The sequence below is a fragment of the Podarcis vaucheri genome (assembly GCF_965113315.1).
Source record: "Podarcis vaucheri genome assembly, chromosome: 2".
Lineage (NCBI taxonomy): Eukaryota > Metazoa > Chordata > Lepidosauria > Squamata > Lacertidae > Podarcis > Podarcis vaucheri.
Window position 1 is genome coordinate 42,426,091 of NC_138760.1, and position 19,736 is coordinate 42,445,826.

Sequence of the window (19,736 nt, forward strand, 5' to 3'; positions counted from 1 at the left end):
TAGTTTGCATGCAGCCATATTCAAGCTGACCTTTTGGCTACAACATCCAGACTAGTTTTTTTTATAATGGGGGTATTTTCCCTAGTCCTCCATTCCTACCACCCACTATTTCATCTTGCCTGGTGAAGACTTTCAGAGAACTCAAAAGCTTGCTGCTGTTTTGTGACAGTTTGGTGTGTCCTAATGCAGGCCTTGCCCAGCTGTGGGTTTTGATGTCTGGGAAAGGATGGCTTTGGTTCAGAGAGTCTGGGAGAAGGAAGAGAGTCAGAAAGAGTGTTGGGACATGATGAAGGATGGAGACAGAAAGCTGCTGAGAATTGGCTTGTTTTAATGCCTGAGGAAGATCATTTAAATTGAATGCACATGCCCACTCATTCACACAGGGCACAAACTGCTGGACACTTTTTCTGCGCAAATCCCACTGGACTGCACAAGAGCATGGCAGGAGACTGTGTTTCTGCCAAACGGAGGGCACAGAATGATCAAGTTGCAGACAGTTGGCCAAAGAGGTCAAAAGTTCACAGTGCGAAGCTCAGGGAATGATTGGATGGAAAACAGGAAAAGATAACTCTATTCATATTCTGTGCTTCTCTTGAAGAATTTAGCAACCAATCCTGGAATGAAGTTTCTTCCTCACTGAAGCTTAAGGCAAGCATTTTGTTCAGTGTCTCCCTGCCAGTGCAGGGACATTTGCCAAGTTGTTAACAGCTCGAGACATCGCACACATGTGGGAAGGGCATTAATTCAGCTCCGTGACAAACATCTTTTTCCCTGGAACACTTCTCTGTATGGGCAGCCACTTTCAAGGGAGATTGCAAGGGTGGGCATCTGTTCAAAACGCTGACCTGGCCATTTGGGCAATTGTCCAAAAGCAACTCATCTTCCATTTTTGGCTAAGATCATCCCAAAGGTTCTCTCGGATACTTCCAATTCCTATATGGATGCAAAAAAAAAATATGTTTAGTATGAAAAAAAATTAAATGACACATGCAATCAACACTGGCGACGTACTCCAGATCCCAGTTAAACCAAAGAATCAAAGGCCTTGTGTATGTCAACAGAAATAGTGGCACACCTGCCGTATGAACTGGCATGGTTGAACAGTCAATGCTAATCCTCAAAGGAACTTTAGTGCTTGAAGATCCTTTTCTTTTTATGGAGTTCTGGGGCCACTCCATGCTACTAACCATGATTGCTATGCTCTGCCTCCATACTGAATACTAGCTGCTAGAAACCTCAGGAGGGGACAGTTGGCCACTATGAGAACAGGGTCTGGACTATGTGGACCATTGGCCAGATCTAGCAGGGCTTTTCTCACCTTCCCATGACTCCCCCTCCCCTCCATAGGTGTACACATACGTGTGTGTGTGTGTGTGTTGGAGGGTGTCAACTGTGAAGAGGCCATACCTTTATAATAAGGAATGGTAGTTCTTTGGGCAGACTATGGATCTTTAACAACTTCACTCAGCTGTAATCTGCAGAATATTGTAGAGGAAAGCGAAAGCAGTTAAATTGGTTTAAAAAGTAAATTGCATTAGATTGCAGACATCCCTTCCATCATCTTCAACTCAAGTACTTTTCCTTAACTGGGTTGCAACAGAGGCGGCTGCCCTCAAGCCAATTAATGACAATCAGTCATATTTCATTGTTTAGAACCAGAGGTTATGACACCTGGAGTCAGAGTGACAACAGAACGCTAATGGACCATTTTAACCAAAAACATCACTCATCCACCCTGCAGGACCGTTGCTGCCGCAAGATACAATTACATATTATAGAGATGATAAATGACCAATTTCCATTCACTTTATTAAGTGGGGCCTTCTACCATCAAATTTGCGTCACGTCCAGACCATGCCAGTTTCAGGAAGTGTCAGTTGGTAGGCAGACGTATCGTCACTCAAGTCAATCAATTTGATTTCCTTTTGATGCAGGAGAATTCAGCCCTTAAAACTGGATATCTTCCAACAATTTATAAGCATGCCTACTCAACAACATTAAAGTCTCACATCGAACATAACCAATCTATAGAAAGCACTTTATGATAATAGAAGTAGGAACAATGTTTGTAGTATTGTAACCTAAGAAAATCCTTAATAATTGGTGTGGGGTTTTTTAAAGCATGCCTACTCCTCACATTTAAGTCTGTGCTTAACAGTAGTGGATGCTATCAGGGATGTCTGGAGGGTGGGAAATTTTGTAAGTGTATGAAAAACTGTTTATTTAGGATCCCTAGAGTAAATTTCCAAGGTTCTTTGAGTGGAAGCTGTGGAAGCTAAACCAGTTTATATTGATGATAAATATATGGCCTTAGAGTGCATGAGGCTCTGTCTGCACTTTCACAAATCTACGTTTCCCAACTTTGTCCCCTTCAACAGACTAGAAAGTTGGGAAAGAAGTACCCATTTAAATATAAATCAACTAGCATGGTACCAAGTGAGGTTATATTGTTCTAGCTTGCACTTTTAGAGGGTAGGCAAAAATGGGCTGATGACTCTAATTTTGCAATTATCAAGTTACATAAACATCAAAATATTGCCTTTGGCTTTAGAACCACTTTTTAGCATCACTTACAGCACACCTATGAATGATTACCTAGTCATATGTTCCATTGATCTCAAAGGGGCTTACTGCCTTGGAAGTTTGTTTAGGATTACAGCTTTAATCAACACTCCTGCATTTGTAAATTTTGCTTTACTGTTCTGGGAAGGGCTCTCACCCTGAACATGAGATTACTGTGAGTTCAAGTGGGCAGACTTACTAAGGGACCAACATCAGCAGGAGAGGGGAGGCACCAGTTGTTGAGAAAGAGGAATGTATACGTCTGAGGTCTCTGAATATTCTACCTTGCAACGGCACTGGAGCTGCCAGTAGAGAAGAGTTTCTATTATACGCCTGTCATTTCAGTAGACAGCAATGCCTCAGCAATAAGATAAAACCTGTCAACACACCAAAACTGCTTTGATCAGGAACAGAAGATGTCAAGTGCGTAACAGAAAAGATTCTGTCTCCCCCCAAAGATGTCAGCAGTTAGCTTGGCTCTGCGCTGAAAAATAGAAGGGGAATGAAAGATAGAAAAGGTAAAACATGGGAGGAGGGCCAATATGAGAGAAAGAAAGAAAGAAAAATGTAAGTGGGAAGTTGCAGAGTTTTTTGTGTGTGTTTTGATGTTTCACAGACATTAAAGTTTATTGCCAAGGTCAGCATTTCTGTTTCACGTCATATTGAGGAAGGTGGTGAATATATTGCGTTTCTGCATGCTCAAGTGATGAAAGGGACTTATATCAGGAACAGCAGTTTGTGAAACTAGTAAGTTTCAATTCAAGGTTGATCAAAATTCCCTTGTCTGTCTCATGAGAACAGTGGAGGGAATGCCAGTTTCCCTCCCGTGACAAAGAGTCACATTCAGATGTGTCACATTTACGTTTGTTTTTTAAAATAATTTTTATTAAAGATTTTCCTCGTTTACAAAAGCACATGCATTGTCTCTTTCTTCCGGGAGGGGGGGTTGTTGGGTTAAGTTAGCCATATTGAATTGTATGCTGTCTGTGGGTTCGTGTTGTTGTCTTGTTGGGCTGTGTATGTGATAAAGGGAGCCATACCGGGGTGAAGGCGTCTTCTTCTACAGTGGTACCTCGGGTTAAGAACTTGATTCATTCTGGAGGTCTGTTCTTAATCTGAAACTGTTCTTAACCTGAGGTACCGCACAATTTCTGTTCTCATCCTGAAGCAAAGTTCTTAACCTGAGGTACTATTTCTGGGTTAGCAGAGTCTGTAACCTGAAGCGTCTGTAACCCGAGGTACCACTGTATTTGTGTCAGTTTCAGTCTATTGGTTAGCTGTTTAAGTCTGTTTCCCATACTACTTGATACCAGTGTTCCATGTTTAATCCTGACAGGTCCCTCCATTGACTGGCTATGATGTCTCTGTCTGCTGAGAGTAGATGGGTTATGAGCTTTTTATAGTGTGAGTGGGCATTGTTATTTTGGAAAATGTTCAGTAGGGTCAGTTCTGGGATGACTTCTAGTACCTGCTTAGTTATTTTGCTTATTTCTTATATGACTGCTGTCCAGAAGAGTTGGGTTTGGGGCATTCCCACCACATGTGGAGGTATGTGCCTGTGGAGGTGCATCCTCTCCAGCATTTTAGTGAGGTTCCTAGGCGTATCACCGCCAGTTTCCATGGTGTTAGATACCACCTGTAAGTGAGTTTCAGAGTGAGTTCTTTTCTTTTTGCGATATGGATTTAAATGGAGGTTTAGACCCAATCTAGTCCATTGGGTGGAGTTAATTTCATAGTCTAGGTTGTCCTCCCATTGTTTTTTGATTGCATCAAGGGGGTTTGTGGGGCTTTGGAGCAGAGTTTTGTATATTGTGGATACCATCCCCTTGCCATGTCCCATTGTTGTTATGAGACGGTTTTAGAAGGTGGTCAAGGGCCTAGTGGCTGTTGATTTTACTACTGGGTTGTTTAGGAAGGCGTGCGGTTGGTGGTGTGTTAGCCAGGGTATTTGGGTGTCCCCTAGTTTGTTTTGAATTTCTTGTGTCACTATGGATTTGTTATTTTTGTAGAGGTCTGCTAGGCCATATAGGCCTTTGGCTTGCCAGGTTTTTATCTGGAGATTTTGTGCTGTGTGGTGGATAAGTGGGTGGTGAGCTAGTGGGATTAGTGGGGATGGGGTTGGGGTTGGGGACAGTTTGCCTGCTTCTTCCTTCCTTGCTTTAAGCATGGTCTGTGTCTCTCCAAGTGTATCCATTGTTTTATCTCATTTTCTAGAATGTATGGGATTACGTGGTGCACTTGGTTAGCGATACAGTAGGAAATTGCTTTTCTCAGATTTCCCCCTTACAGAAAAACACAAGAATAGGAGAGAGATGTGAAAAAGAAGACTATAGGAGTGTATGCACAGACTAATTTTTTTTGCAGCATTTAAACTGGAGAAAATAGGTAGTGTTCAATTACTGTTCTATATCTATGCTATACTAACAATATAATCCTGCACACACTTTGTTCTTGTTATTGTTGTTTAGTTATTTAGTCATTTCCGACTCTTCATAACCCCATGGACCAGAGCATCCCAGGCACTTCTGTCTTCCACTGCCTTCCACAGTTCGGTCAAACTCACGTTCGTAGCTTCGAGAACACTGTCCAATCACCTCGTCCTCTGCCATCCCCTTCTCCTTGTGCCCTCCATCTTTCCCAACATCAGGGTCTTTTCCAGGAAGTCTTGAGGTGGACAAAGTATTGGAGCCTCAGCTTCAGGATCTGTCCTTCCAGTGAGAACTCAGGGCTGATTTCCTTAAGAATGGAGAGGTTTGTTCTTCTTGCAGTCCATGGGACTCTCAAGAGTCTCCTCCAGCACCATAATTCAAAAGCATCAATTCTTTGGCGATCAGCCTTCTTTATGGTCCAGCTCTCACTTCCATACATCACTACTGGGAATACCATAGCTTTAATTATATGGACCTTTGTCAGCAAGGTGATGTCTCTGCTTTTTAAGATATACACGCTTACTCAGATGTAAGTCCCACTGGGTTGTATCCAACTAAATCATTGTGTATGAGAATCAGATTCCACTCATGCAACAGAACTTCCCCTCCCTATCCCTATCCACTAGTGCCCCACACACGCCCCAGATTTGCTCTGGGGATTCTCCCAAAAATCTAGAGCAGATATGGGGGTACGTGGGATTGAGGGGTGTTCTGTTGTGTGAGTGGAAGTCATTTTGCTTGTGCAGAAACTTCACTGGATTAAATCCAAGATGACCTATTCCCAGGTAAGAGTTGCATGTAGGATTACAGCCTGAATACAACTGTTCCCAGAGGGGTAGCCATGTTAGTTTGTTGCAGGAGAAATATCCAAGAGTTCCATGGCTCCTTAAAAGCAGACACATTTTTTGTGGTGTAATAAGACTTCATGGACTAAACCAATACTGCCAGAGGTCTAAAAGTAGGCTCCACTTACACCTGACATTTTGGCTTAGGTCTGGTGAATTACCTCTAGTTAGTATTTAGAGGATGATTTCAACTATCTAAATACAGCAGTTAGCAAAGCCACAGCGGATGCAATTATTTACAGTTGTGTTTGGGAGATCTTAGAAAACTGGATTTATATTAAGTGTCCTAAAAAAAATATGTTCATTTTTCTTCTTCTTTTATGTTATTAAAATACATAATCAAGAATAAAACAAAACCATCACAGAAAACAGCTATGAAATATTGAAGCAGAAACAAAAAGGGGCCCAAAGGCATCAGTAATACATTCCAGTCTTTCAATACATTCCAGAAATTATAACAAGTCTATAAACACCATTAATATGGATATCCCTTATGCTAATTCCATCTTCTGTCCTCTTCCACAGCATTCCTCACAACGAGAATCAGCCGTCACTTTCAGCTACTCTGACCTTCCCTCAACTTAGTGCCCTCCAGATATTTTGGACTACAACTCCCATCTGCTTCAGCCAACATGGCAAATGGTCAGGGATGATGGGAATTGTACTCCAAAATTATCTGGAGGTTACCAAGTTGGACAAGGCTGAGTAGATGGCTCTCAAAGGCAACTGGACTTGCCCTCCATGAATCTGCCTATCAATGGCCCCTTGAATTGCCAGCCACAGATTAGCACAAGTGGGAGAAGACTCCTGCTTGTAGGATTTCTATAAACATCTGGTTCGCCACTGTGTGAAGCATGATGCTGGGCTAGATCAGTGTTTGATCTGATTGAGCATGCCTCTTCTTATGTTCCCACCACACCAGAACCCATTCTCAGTATGGAGGTAAGCAAGAACCTGAAGGAATGATTAAAGAGTGCAGAAGCCAACTCCTAGGGGCCAAGGTACCTTTGGCCCTCCCAGTAACATATTTGAGGTGACGGGGGGGGGGAGTTGATGGGCTTTGCCATTCAAATGGTGTGTGCACACTGTGTCTTGTGATTGATTATGCAGGGTGGGGCTTACGTGCACGCCCCCCCCCCATATTTTATTCAGGGTGTAATTAAATAAAGAAAACTAAAGAACATTGCTAGGAGATAAAAAACGGGGTAAGAAGAGAGCATGGAGGTGCCAATATGAACTTGTGTCCTTTGGACTGCTTGGCCACTGGTAAACTGACAATGTGTCACCTCACATACTAAGGGAAGGGTTATTATATTTGACTGGATGCAACTCCTGAAGACAACCTCTCATTTAAGTTTAGCCTCTCCACTTTAGCTGTCTCAATCTGTCATCCGGTAACATTTTGTTTCATGTCCAATGTTAAAAATCAGCCATTCACTAAGCTGCCACAGTGCCTAAGAGCTGACATGTCAAACATTGTGTAACTGGCAATTAACATGTCCTATTTACTTTGTTAAGGGAAATGTGTTGGAAGAAATGTTTCCCCAAGAGAATAGCTTAGTGGGAGAAGTGTGGGTTGTTACTGTGTGGTGTTGGGGCACTCAAATTGGGCAAGCTGTTGCCAGAATACAGATATAAAATGCTGACCTCGTTCTCTTAACGCACCTTTTGGGAAGCAACTAACTTCCATATTCAAATGGTTCATATACAATGTTTTCTTTGCTTGCAGGCTGAAGGATCTTATGAGAAAATAAGAGTGAATTTGCTTAACTATAAAGAAGCATGCTTGAAAATGTTGCACGAATCTGCGATCAGCCCAGGTAAGAAAGCAACCTTCACCACCATCAACGCACAAATAATAGTTTGCAAAGCTTGTAGAAATGTGTTGTATCCAAATCAGCAGTACATGAGCCTAATGTCTGCAAAGATTTCTGCTTGTGTAGTGGAGCATTCACCCTCCCTCTTTCCCTGCAATCTGTTCTAGGGGCTCCCTCAACCCTGTGGAGCAGATTTTGGGAGGGTGCATGGGGGAGGGGAGAAATGAAAGTCCCATTTGCAAGTGGAAATCCTTGCATTGGTGGGATGTGTTAGCTGAATACTGCCCAGTGATAACTAAAAGATCATGAGTAGTAGGGCTTCTCACCAAAATGGATGCAAGTATAAAGAGCAAGAAATGGTGGAAATTTGGTGAGCAGGATTGGGAGAAGAATGAGATGTATTTTATTGAATATGCTAAAACGGCATATTGCGGGATCAGAACAGCTTTTGGATCCTTTGGTGTCAAGTCACTTTCTCAGTCTCCCTCCACACCCCTGAACCACCCCTGAAAGGCCCCCATTTGGCCTCTGCCATCAGTTGGTTCAGGGCAATGAATGCTTCATTGGCAGTGGGGATGGGAATATTGGATATGTTGCCCTGAGAATAGTACTTTTCTACTACTACCTTAAGGTGGCTGTTTACTGAGATAATTTATGCAAATGTCTGTTTGTTGTTGTTAATATTTACTGAACCTCCTTGGGAACATCTTGTTTCATTTTCTGTCAGTCATCTTAATTCATTTCCTGCTGACATTTGGTATGAGGATGTGATCTGGCCAAGATAATAATATTTATATGTTGTCATAAAAATTATTGAGGTATTCTGTATGAATGCTATCATCATTATTTTGTTGATTATTCATTTCTAATCCTTTCAACTAACCATTTGGCCTCTTGGGAACATCTTGTTATATTTGTTCTCACTCACCTACATTCATTTCCTGTTGATATATGTGGTCATGATGTGGTCAAAATGATAATCAGCCAGCTTCGTGCTTGTTTTGGTTGCTCGCTTCAGTAATTTTGATGCCTTGGTTCCATTCATGCCCCCGTCCCCAAAGTTTGATTGATAAATGTTCTTGAGAACTTTGCTTGCAATCTAAATCACCATCTATATCTAGCTGAAATGCTTATCTAAGTAGCACAAGTAGCAGCTTAGCATAAGGATGGCTGCTGGCATGCTTCACTGTAAGTCTTACGTTTAGTGCTCAAAGTGGCAGAAAAAGGGTTTCATTTCAAGTTTGGTCAGATTCTGTTATGTCTGTTGCAAAGAAGTGGAACTGCATCCCCTCCTGCTTTTGAGCCCTGCTTATGATCAAGCTGTAAACTTCATTTAGAGGTATTAATTTAAATGCTACAAGATGTGCAGAGTTATGTATCTTAGGTGCAACATCAATATGGCTTGGTTTGAACACACTGCATTCCTTGGTGATCAGCTGCCTGCATCCTTTAGTGAATGTTAAAAGACTCTCCCTCTCTCTCAGGAATATACTGCAATGGGAGTTTTGATGAATTTGTTTGCTGGCCTCATTCACCTCCAGGAATAGTCTCGGTTCCCTGTCCACATTATTTACCATGGATAGAAAATGGTAAGGCAATATATGCACATTGCAAAGCTGTAATATATATGAGAAGATTTCTCTTTCCTTCTAGAGTTCTGTACTGGGTACCTTGTCATGAAAAGAAACTGCTAACTGAGACTCTTCAACACTGATGGCGTAGGGTAGCTTCTTAGATAAATGCTTGAATCAAATCTCTCCTGACACATACTCAGAAATCCAATTCTGCCACACTCCATACATAGTATGATGTATGGATTATAAGGTAGATGTAAGGTAGAAACATGATTTCGTCAGCAGACTCCTACAGTAGTAAGGAGGAGACAATATTGGGAGGCAAGGAAGCAAGCTTTAAAGGAGCCAATGAGGTCACACAAGAATGAAAGAGGGAAGGTGGCCAGATTTACTTAATCCCCCTTTGGAATCTGCAGTCCTGAATTGGTTAATTATACAATATCAGTGACTGCTTCTCAACCCCAAGCACAAATAATTGAAAGCATGTAAAATGGAATTAAGTGAAATACAATCTTATCCCTTGGGTTTAAGCACTGACAGGGGCTTTAGAAACAAGGAATTAGGAGAATTTGACAGTGTTAATCCATTGATAAATATTAAGCTTTCTACAGTTACCTCCCAAATAAACAGACATTACAAAGAGCCACAGACATCCAGCCAAGTCTCCATTTTCAGGGGTCTCTAGGCAAGTGATGAAAGGATGACGGCACAAACCATGTCTGAAAAATGAAATGTGTGGCTTGACCTTTGAGCTTGCGTCTGTTTACATTTAGGAAGTGCAAGAAACGTATACAGAATCTGCTTGGACCATGGGATTTGGAAAAAAGTTGAAAACTCCACTGTGGTCTGGGATAACCGCACTGAATGTTCTGGGGACAGCCACTACGAGAGAAAAGTGAGTAGAGATGCCTTTTATGGTTTAATACAGTAACCTGCTTAATCCCCTCTGGAAATCCTCTTGATCAAATTGTTTCCACTGAGTACTTCACCTGAAAATGGGTAGTCTGTGTGTTTATTTAGAAGAGAGAATTGGGTCAACTCAGGCTGGATGCTTAGGTTGAGCACATTCTTCCCCCCAACGTTTCTTGGATTTCTGACTGCAGAGCTGGTTCCAAAAGATATGAGGAGAATGAGTCAAGCCATTAGAAGAGAGAGGCACTATATAAATATAATGAGCAATCATTTTCACTTTCACCTTTTCTTCCATATGGTACATACAAATTCATATGGGAATCTGCACCTATGACTATTCCAGCCACATAAAACTACTCTGAGATGTAATGAACTCTCATGAGGAATTTAGCTTTTTTTAAACACACACACTTTCCACCTACTAGTTACATATGGATAGGAGTTACATGCACATAATATGGAACTCTGCAAAACAATGAGTATAACCTTTAATCTAGGTCGCAGATAGAGTACATCTGGGACATTTCCCAAAATGATTCACAGAATGTAAGTGTGGAATGTGGGATGTAATCCACTGGGAGCAGTCAAATATAACATTCCTTGTTTTCCTAGAGTAGACATGCAAGGGGATGTTGGTCCAGCCAGTCAAACTTCCTGTTACACCTGGCTGGAGCATCCTTCCTTGCATGTGACTAGTGGGTGGGCTTGACCTTTCCAGACCTGGTAAAAGGCCAAGGCATGCTGCTACCCTCCCTCTTTTCCATCTTCCTTTCATCCTGCGATCTTCCTGGACTGAGCTGCTGGCTGCCAGCCAAGCAGTCCTCCAGATCATCTCCCTTATGGGGCAAACCTGTTTGTATATGTTTGTAACTTTAAGCCTAAAGCCTGCCTTCAGGGATCACACTGATCGTAAGTAAAACTACTTTTTGTTACTTATGAATAAGACTGTGGTGTCTTTATTCCTTTAGGAGGGATTTAAAAGGGGATCTTACCAGCAATATACAATTCAATCTGAGGCAGATTGAATTGCATAATAGTAAGAGGTTCTAACAAGGCTGCAACCAGCTTTCTGCTGTAAGAAGGGGAATGTAAACTCTGCTAAGTAAAAAACTTGCTAACACAAGTTAGGAAGGATATTAATAAACAATATATCCTCTCCTGCCACCCTCAACATTCCCACATGGAAGTCCATCCAGGAGGAGGGAAAACAAAATAGGCAGATCATCTCTCTCTCTCTCTCTCTTTCCTGGCTGTACAAGCAGAATGCACTTCCATATGTACAAGGGAAGGGGAATTTCCTTTCACTGGCAGCACCTTAAGGTGTGGTGCTCTGGATGGCCTCTCTGGTCCTGGGAATTTTGAGGGAATGGGGACTACCACTGGAGACTATCAAGCCTACCATACCTAGGTACCTTTGTAAGCTTACAAAGACAGCATAAAGGAGATCATAATTTTGTCATATTGGTTGGCCTCAGCATCAGGTAACCAGAGGTTCCATTTAAGTAATGACTAATAATAGGTCGGCACAAATGTCTGATAAACACGTCTGGTTTCCAAAACAGTGAGGGCTTGTAGGAATGTTTAGAAAGATAGGAGAGGATATGTTAATTAGGTATGAATCAAAGCAAACAGCAATCCATGGAAAGCCCAATTGCCGATTGGTTCTGATTCAGCAGTAAAATGCAGGTTTTCCTGGGGAAAGCACCAAGACAAACAAAAAACAAAAAAAACCACACCATGCTTAGACACAGAGCTTTAAAGCCTGGACCTGTGCCTAAAAACATGGCACAAAATGAAGTCTGAATGAGCCCTGAGTTATGTGCTAGAGTGATCTTCTGCAGATGAGATGAGAAACCTGTAGTCCTCCAGATGTTTTTGAATTACAACGCCCATCATCCCTGGCCACTGACCATATGACTGGGGCTGATGGAAGTTGATGTCCAACGAAATTTGGAGGACCACAAATTTCTCATTGCTGTTCTACAGAATTTTCTCTCCTGGCATGATCTCTTTCCCAGACTTTACATAAATTTAACTCCTTTGCTTCTCTGTTGTTCTTAGGATGAAGAACAAACATTGTGGATCTCCACCCTGTACATTTATACTGTGGGATATACTTTTTCTCTTGTTTCCCTTGTCTTAGCACTTTTCATACTGATGTTGCTCAGGTCAGTATAATCTATCTTTCAGTAAAACATGGTGTTCTGGAATTACCCAGTGGTACATTTTCCAATTGCCAGGAGCTGGGATTTGGACCTGGGTTTGCATTATAATCTAACGTTAAATGATGGCTGGTGTCATCCTGGACAAAGTAAGAGAAACTTGCTTCTTCCCAGATCAATCAAAGGATCTGCTCACCTAATAATAATGCCGAAGTTGCCCTGGTCATACCACACCTATGAGACCATGAAATCTGTACAGTTTTAATTGCATTGTGTATCATGGCAGCTGAGAGGGATAGAGTGGTGATCAGATATTATCAGTGGGCCACCTGTTACCTGAGCATTATAAAAGAAGGCAAAAGATTGCATAATGTAAGTAGGCCCTTGTGCAAGGAATAAACTAGATGTTGACTAACAAGCTTCCAAATCTAATGTTTCCTTCGCAAAAGTATTGCAACAAATGTGCAACACCCACAGGAGAAATAAATTAATTGGACATGGTTCCTATTAATGCTTGCCTGCCTACTGATTCTCCCCTGAAAATGTTCACACAAGCAGTTTCTAAGCCTCCCCAGCGAAGCAGTTGTGCTCCAAAACTGGCGATGAACCCAGCTAGCGTGGAAATGGCAGAGGTGGGTGGGAATCTTTGTAGCCAGCATGAGTTAAGCATCCCCCTTCTGCTGATCTTCTCCTGTAAGTGTTCCACTAGTCTCAGCACTCCCATTCTTAGCAAATTATTGACTGGGATGAGAGATGTAGTTCCACCCTAAGTAGTGTTTGTCTTTTTCTGCTGCAACATGAGGCCATCTAATAGCAATGGCAGCAGTGAGGTCCTCTTGCTCATCAGCCCTATAGGGCACACAAATTTTTTTATTTAGGAGCAAGCATCCCCAGCTGTCCAGTTCTCTGCAGAGAGTATATGTTGTAAACCACACAATACCACACCAACTTTGCCACTGCCTCTTTTCCTTTCTTGCTTCACAGAAAATGAGCAACAGAGATGGGAGCCCCTATACTCTTGGTTGTCAGGTGTGCTCAGCCCAGTGTAGGATAAGAGACAGAAATTATGCTACTGGAACAACATGCAGGCCTAGCTGATCCAAGTGTCCTTAGCACCCATAGCCGCTAAGTCCCCACTAGGAAGGAAGAACATTTACAGCAGGGCAAGAACATGCTGTTATTCAGATCAGAATAAAACCAACTTCAGTGGATTCCTAAGAGGATGCTTCTCTTCTTCCACAGGAAACTGCACTGCACAAGGAACTACATCCATATGAATCTGTTCATTGCGTTCATCTTGCGAGCTGCAGGAGTTCTCATCAAAGACAGAACAACCCACAGCACTTATGTATTTCTTTATGTGGACTCTGAAAAGCCAAGTGATCTAAATGGATGGATATCATTCTCAAGTCCAGAGGTATGGCATTGTTAAAAGCAAGTGGGTGGAAGAAAGAGCATCTAATGATACCTGGAGTTTCTATGTGTTCATGGCTGAATTCTGTAGCTGCAAAGCTTGCTAGAAAACTGTTGTTGATTGAACTCATTCAAAGCGTTGCATTCCATGCTGAGCATCCTTTGCTAGCAAGTTTCAAGCTCTGCATACTTTCTTTTGTTCGCTGGTAACTGGCACACAAGTATGAAAATAGCTAGAAAAATTCCTTCGTTTATTTATTTATTTATTCATAAAGCTTATAGACTGATTATTATTTTTACAAAAAAACCTAAAGTGGTATGCCAGTTAAAAACCAGATAAAACAAGACATCTAAAAACAAGGTAAATGGGAAGTTAAAACAACTGGAGGAACAAAAGATGGATATGTCCGGAAGATTTACACAGGTGTATGCTGTCTTCCTCAGATGGCCTGCAGCCAGCACATACCACTCACAATACAGATGCATTTAAGGCATAATTATACCACTTTGACAGCCATGGATTGCAGGTAGTTTTTAGGAGAGCCCTTTATGCTCCTCGCAGAGCTACAATTGCTAGAGTAGTTTAACAATCAAGCCTTCTTCCCATAGAATTCTGAGAACTTTGAGATTGTACTTTGGCTAATTTGACCCTGTTGGACTCTTGGGCCTTTGCATTGCTAATGCAGCAGAGACCAAGTTAGCAGCTTGTTTCGTTTGAAGGCTAGCTTGGCAGTGCAGAAGGAAGGTATCTGGGCCCTGCTGCTAGTGTCCTCCATTTGAGAACCACCCAGCCACAGAGCTTTGTAGTCATTAACATTTAACAAAACTGCTTTAGAAGAATAGGGCTTTTCAAATATTCATTTTGACTAACAAGTATCTGACTTGCTTAACAAAAATTCCACATATCTATATGTACCAAGCTGTATTTTGATAATTGGTAGTACCAAGTTTTAATTTGCTGTTGACGGTTGTTCAATATTAACTTTTCTTCTCACTATCTCATTTCCACAGAAGTTGTTCCTATGCAGGATGGCTCAGCTTTTGATGCATTATGTTGTTGGGGCAAACTTCTTCTGGATTTTAGTGGAAGGGATTTACCTCCATAGATTATTGGTAGCCACTGTGCTCTCTGAGAAACATCTGCTGTTGAGATACATCTTCATTGGATGGGGTAAATATACAGATTTTTCCCCGCAGCAGCGCTTGTTTCAGGATTGGTTAGCATCAATCTAAAACCCATGTCATCAAGGCAGCTGCAGCCACAAAGACCATGTCTATATTGAAGATAAGCCACCCCTCTCTATGTCACAACTGCCCTAGGCTACCTTGGGAGGAAAGGCAAAATATAAATGTACAATAAACTGAATAAATAATAATCGCCATCTGAGAAATGATCCAAACCCTGCCCTTCATTTTGACGTCAGATTATTATAAGTATACTCTTCTTTTAACTTTGTTGCTGCTTTTATCTGCTCAGAGACTGTCCTTGGATAAAGAGGGTTACAAAAATGTATGACTGGATCAACAAGAGAAAAAAGTTGCTGTGATCAATAGCCTTTGCCTTGTACACAAATTAGTAATATTCCCTCCCATCCCTATATTCCAGCTCCTCCATTATTATTTAGTCCACAAGCACAAGAACTGTTACATATTGCCCATTGCGAAGTCACATTGTCCCTGCATCTCAATTTTTCCCAGGTTTTCCAGTTCTGTTTGTGGCTTCCTGGGGAATAACAAAATACCAACTGGAGTATGAGGGGTAAGTGACTGTTTCCAAATGCTCCTCTGGCTTGGTTTGTTGCTTCAGTTTCTGCCAAGACAATGGAAGGCATGGCCTGCTGGTTTAAACAAAGGTCTTTGGATGGATACAGACAAACATTTTGCTCTGTGGTGGTCATTTGTAAACAGGCTGTGGAGATGGTGATCTAAAGTATATAGCCAGATAGTGATGGTGACTTTGCTAAAACACATACACACACCCAAGCACCACCAGTTTCTGATTTTCTAATCCCCCTATTATTGATGTTTATGTGGACATAGTAAGATCAGTCTTGTGAATGGTATAGGAAAGCTTAGCTGATGTGGGCCTGATCATGGCTTGAACAAGAGGCCACTGAGAACTTAATACAAGCTGCTCTGAGCTTTTGAAAGAAAGAGTGGGATGTAAGTATAATTAATAAATAGACCTCATGCTATATCCTGTTGGTCCCTAATGCTAAACCAAAGGAATTAAATGAAGTTAACCTGGCGTTTAGATGCACCTAGTGGAACACAAATGAGTCATCATCATTTGCTTCCATAGGTATCAGTTGCTTAAGCCTCCATTAGCAAGCTCATTATAAAAATAAGAAATTGCATTACAACCCACTACAGCCACAACCATTAGAATAATGGTTTTGTGTTATGGGAAAATGCATGCCTTGGGATTACTTGTTTAGGAATGGATTATTGTTTACAGTTGATTTTGAAAAATGTAATCTTGATGAGTAATCTGATTATTCCTCTTGGCAAAAAATAGCAGCCAGGTCCTATCCAAATCTATTTAAAAATAATGTGGCTTGCCATTTGTGCTTATGTGAGCTGACAGAATAATTTTGACTTACTCCCTAGATGCTGGGCAACACATCACAACATGGCATTCTGGTGGATCATTCGCGGGCCCATTTTGTTTTCCATTGTTGTAAGCATCATGGCATAAATTTGATTAATTCTTTATACAGTTGTGGTGGTATGTTTCTGTTACATTATTTGCAAGGGGAAACATCTCCTGGTGCACAGCAGGGTGAGACTGACTTGACCCTTTCCATGATTTGTGTCTCTCTGTATTTTACAAAATAAGGACTAAGCCTAAATAATTTAAAGCTAGGATTGATTGAACAAAAATGGCTGCGGAAGGCATAAGGCAGGACAGGGACTAAAGGTGGGGGAGAAGTTTGCATTAAACTGTGAACTGACTGAATCTGCACTTCCTGAAGCAATCCTTGGACTGAAATCAGCTTCAAAATTCAGAAGATCAGAAAAATGAAAACCAGAGAGTGTCCCAGAGAAGGATATGAGCAAGATAGTCTTGGGAACATGAACAGGCAAATGCTTTTGCATTTATATTTTAAAAAGAGAGATCACATGCTATGATACCCATTCAAATACATGAGAGCATGTAAACATGTATGCAGGTGCTATGTGTGTGTGATACATAAGACAGTGTTTCCCAACCTTTTTTGGGCAAAGGCACACTTGTTTCATGAAAAAAATCTCGAGGCACACCACCATGCCAGATGGGGAAAGGTCACTTTTTACTTATGTAAAAAAAAATAAAAAAATAGTAACAGCATAGAAGGTAATGGTTAGGCTAGCATCCCTCTTCCAAATATGCTAGGTTTTTGTTTGCAGGGACTGTTCTACATAGGAAAGCATTCAGCACTGTCATTCTCCCATCTGCCATCTGAATTGGTACTATTCTGGGTCAACTTACTCTGCTGCATGTGTAGATGAAAATGGCACCAAGTGTGGGGGAGGGGGCAGAACAGGTTTCAGATACAGGATATTAAGCATACACGTACTTCAGATTGAACTGGTTGCTTGCTTTGCAAGTTTTCATTTCCCAAATGACTGCCTTGGCAAGCGCAATACCTACCAGGCTCAACGCCGGTCTCGCGCTGCCGCTTCCCGCGCTCTCAAGGACCCGGGAGGAGGAAGGCGTGAAGGGAATCCCGAAGGCGCGAAAACCTCGCACATGCGCAGGCCTTCCGCCTGCGACAGCCCAGTAGGACGGCCGAAGCGAGCGGCGATGGGATGTGGGAGGGAGCTCGCTCGCCGCCCCGCGTGTGCCTATGTGGGGCACGTTACAGCCCCGTGACGTCAGTGCCACGCAGGCAGCCAGGCAGGCAGACGGCGAGAGCCCCGCGCTGGGCGGCCTCTCCTCGCCGCCGCCGCCCCGCCTCTCACCGCCCGACTCGCCCGCCTCCCTCCCACGGCACACCAGGCAACGTCTCGTGGCACACTAGTGTGCCGCGGAACACCGGTTGGGAAACACTGACATAAGATATTGGCAAGGGTACTTGTCCTTGGTGTTCTTTTCCATCTGCTACTGATGCTCCCTGTTCCAGCAACCATTAATAAAGATCAAAAGTATCTTGGATCAAAAGGCTGACCTAAAGAAAGGGGTGGGGACAGAATGAGATAAGAGAAATGGCAGGAAAAATTGTGTAAATGTGATGGGTAGAAAATCTCTAGAAACAATGTCTTCACACATTCAGAGGCTCCAATACTAAACACATTTACCTGAGAGTAAACTCAACTGAATTCAATAGGAATTACTTCTGAGTAAACACGGTTATGATTGTGCTGTGAATTGTTGCTTGTGGTTAACTTCGTGTGATTGCCCCGCTGCTAGCCAAATAATGTTCATTGCATTTACTGAAACTAACCAAGAGGTGTGTTTCTTTGAAGGTTAACTTCTGCATCTTTCTAAAAATTGTGAAGCTGCTACTTTCCAAACTTAAAGCCCAGCAAATGAGCTTTCGTGATTATAAATTCAGGTAAATATTACATTCTCAGATTTGTACTTATCTACTTAGTCTTCCACAGTACTTTTTAAACTGAAAGAAGAATCCACTGATTATGTTACAGTTCACTCTACACAATAATTTCCTACACGTCTATTTTGTTACATGTGCTGGAGAGAGAGAGAGGTTTGGACGAGATTCTAACTATCTTGGCAGAGTTGCACAATGGCTGATTGCACCAGGCACTTTTATGCTTGGTTACATCTTACCATGGGCAGCCTCACCCACCTTTAAACAAGCATTCACCATGAACATACCTAGGCTAGAATATATCACAGTCATGTGTTTTTTGCACATGTGAATGTTTTACTTACAAAGTTTCAATAGTAGTTAGAGAGCATGTGTCTATTGTTATGAGTTGGGAGGCAGCCCCTTCATAATCTCTACAATCAGTGAAGGGTTAGAATTTGAGAAAACTCATCAATTCATTACTTTAGCAAGGGCTGGAAACGATACCAACTAGCTTTCTTATGAGCCCAGCCTGGCAGTGGCTTGCTGGGGTTGGTCACTGAAGAAACAAAAGGCTGATAAGCGCCTAGTTTGTTTAATAATGGTAAACTCACTAAGACAATAAATCTGTGTCTGGGCTGTACCACTTCAGGTGAATTGTCATCTCCAAAACAACTGCAACATACTTATGCCCATAAAATTAATATGTCAGGGAGAAGGTGAAAAGGTTAAGGCTAATGACACCTTAAAGACTAGCAAGTTAGTTTACTATGACATAAGATTTTATGAATAACAATCTGCTTCTTCAGAAGAATGAAGTGTTATCCTGAGTTACAGGTACTTATCTACATGTTTGGAGGGCAGGGGCTGTAAGCAGTAAAGTCAGAAGGAAGTGAAATTCGGCAAAGTACAGTCTATCATAGTTAGTGGTAATACATAGTACAGTTAAAAAGCCTTTGTTCCAATTCAGTCCACAAGTGACATTGAGCTTCTTGATAAAATTGTAATTCAACAATTTCATGTTGCTGGAGGTTTGACTAAAATCCTTAAATATATCCTTAATCACAGGGGTGGGGGAACTGGCCTTCCACATGTTTTTTTTTCCATAATCCCTGACAATTGACCATACTGGCTGGGATTGATGGCAGACAAACAACATTGGTAGGACCACAGATTCACCACCCCTGCATTAATATATCAATATCTATGTATGAGGTTTGATCATTCTGATGCTAGCACCAAACAAATGGAGGTGAGTGGAGAATATCATGATTCCATTGAGATTTCTTGATGCAGTTTATCTCTAGGATTGAATTCATTCTTATGGTTATTTGTATTTTTAGACTGGCAAGATCAACCCTTGTGTTAATACCATTGCTTGGGATTCATGAGATTGTTTTTAACTTCATTGTGGATGAAAGAATTGATGGTCTTTCCAGGCACATAAAAGTCTTCATTCAGCTGACCCTGGGCTCCTTCCAAGTAAGTTCTTGTGCTGGAAGGGGCAT

At 41.8% G+C, this 19,736-nt stretch overlaps 2 protein-coding genes and 1 long non-coding RNA gene across 7 annotated transcripts in view; 2 read left to right on the plus strand and 1 right to left on the minus strand.

Moving 5' to 3' along the window:
* LOC309521768 (olfactory receptor 2D2-like) overlaps window positions 1-19,736 on the plus strand; it is a 142,093-nt gene that overhangs the window by 33,450 nt on the left and 88,907 nt on the right. The window lies entirely within an intron of this gene.
* GLP2R (glucagon like peptide 2 receptor) overlaps window positions 1-19,736 on the plus strand; it is a 40,560-nt gene that overhangs the window by 14,638 nt on the left and 6,186 nt on the right. For all 5 annotated transcript variants that reach the window (XM_082204040.1, XM_082204042.1, XM_082204039.1 and 2 more), the window contains 10 exons: window positions 7,566-7,656; window positions 9,138-9,242; window positions 10,001-10,122; window positions 12,201-12,307; window positions 13,544-13,718; window positions 14,726-14,885; window positions 15,413-15,473; window positions 16,325-16,394; window positions 18,164-18,252; window positions 19,572-19,710. In XM_082204040.1, the coding sequence (XP_082060166.1) occupies window positions 7,566-7,656; window positions 9,138-9,242; window positions 10,001-10,122; window positions 12,201-12,307; window positions 13,544-13,718; window positions 14,726-14,885; window positions 15,413-15,473; window positions 16,325-16,394; window positions 18,164-18,252; window positions 19,572-19,710 (1,119 nt within the window). The remainder of the gene's footprint in view (window positions 1-7,565; window positions 7,657-9,137; window positions 9,243-10,000; window positions 10,123-12,200; window positions 12,308-13,543; window positions 13,719-14,725; window positions 14,886-15,412; window positions 15,474-16,324; window positions 16,395-18,163; window positions 18,253-19,571; window positions 19,711-19,736) is intronic.
* On the minus strand, window positions 309-13,143 carry LOC309521983. The gene is made up of 4 exons (XR_014214805.1): window positions 12,498-13,143; window positions 10,217-10,332; window positions 1,408-3,046; window positions 309-933 (listed from the first exon to the last, which is right to left on the minus strand). It is a non-coding gene; the product is annotated as an uncharacterized lncRNA (long non-coding RNA).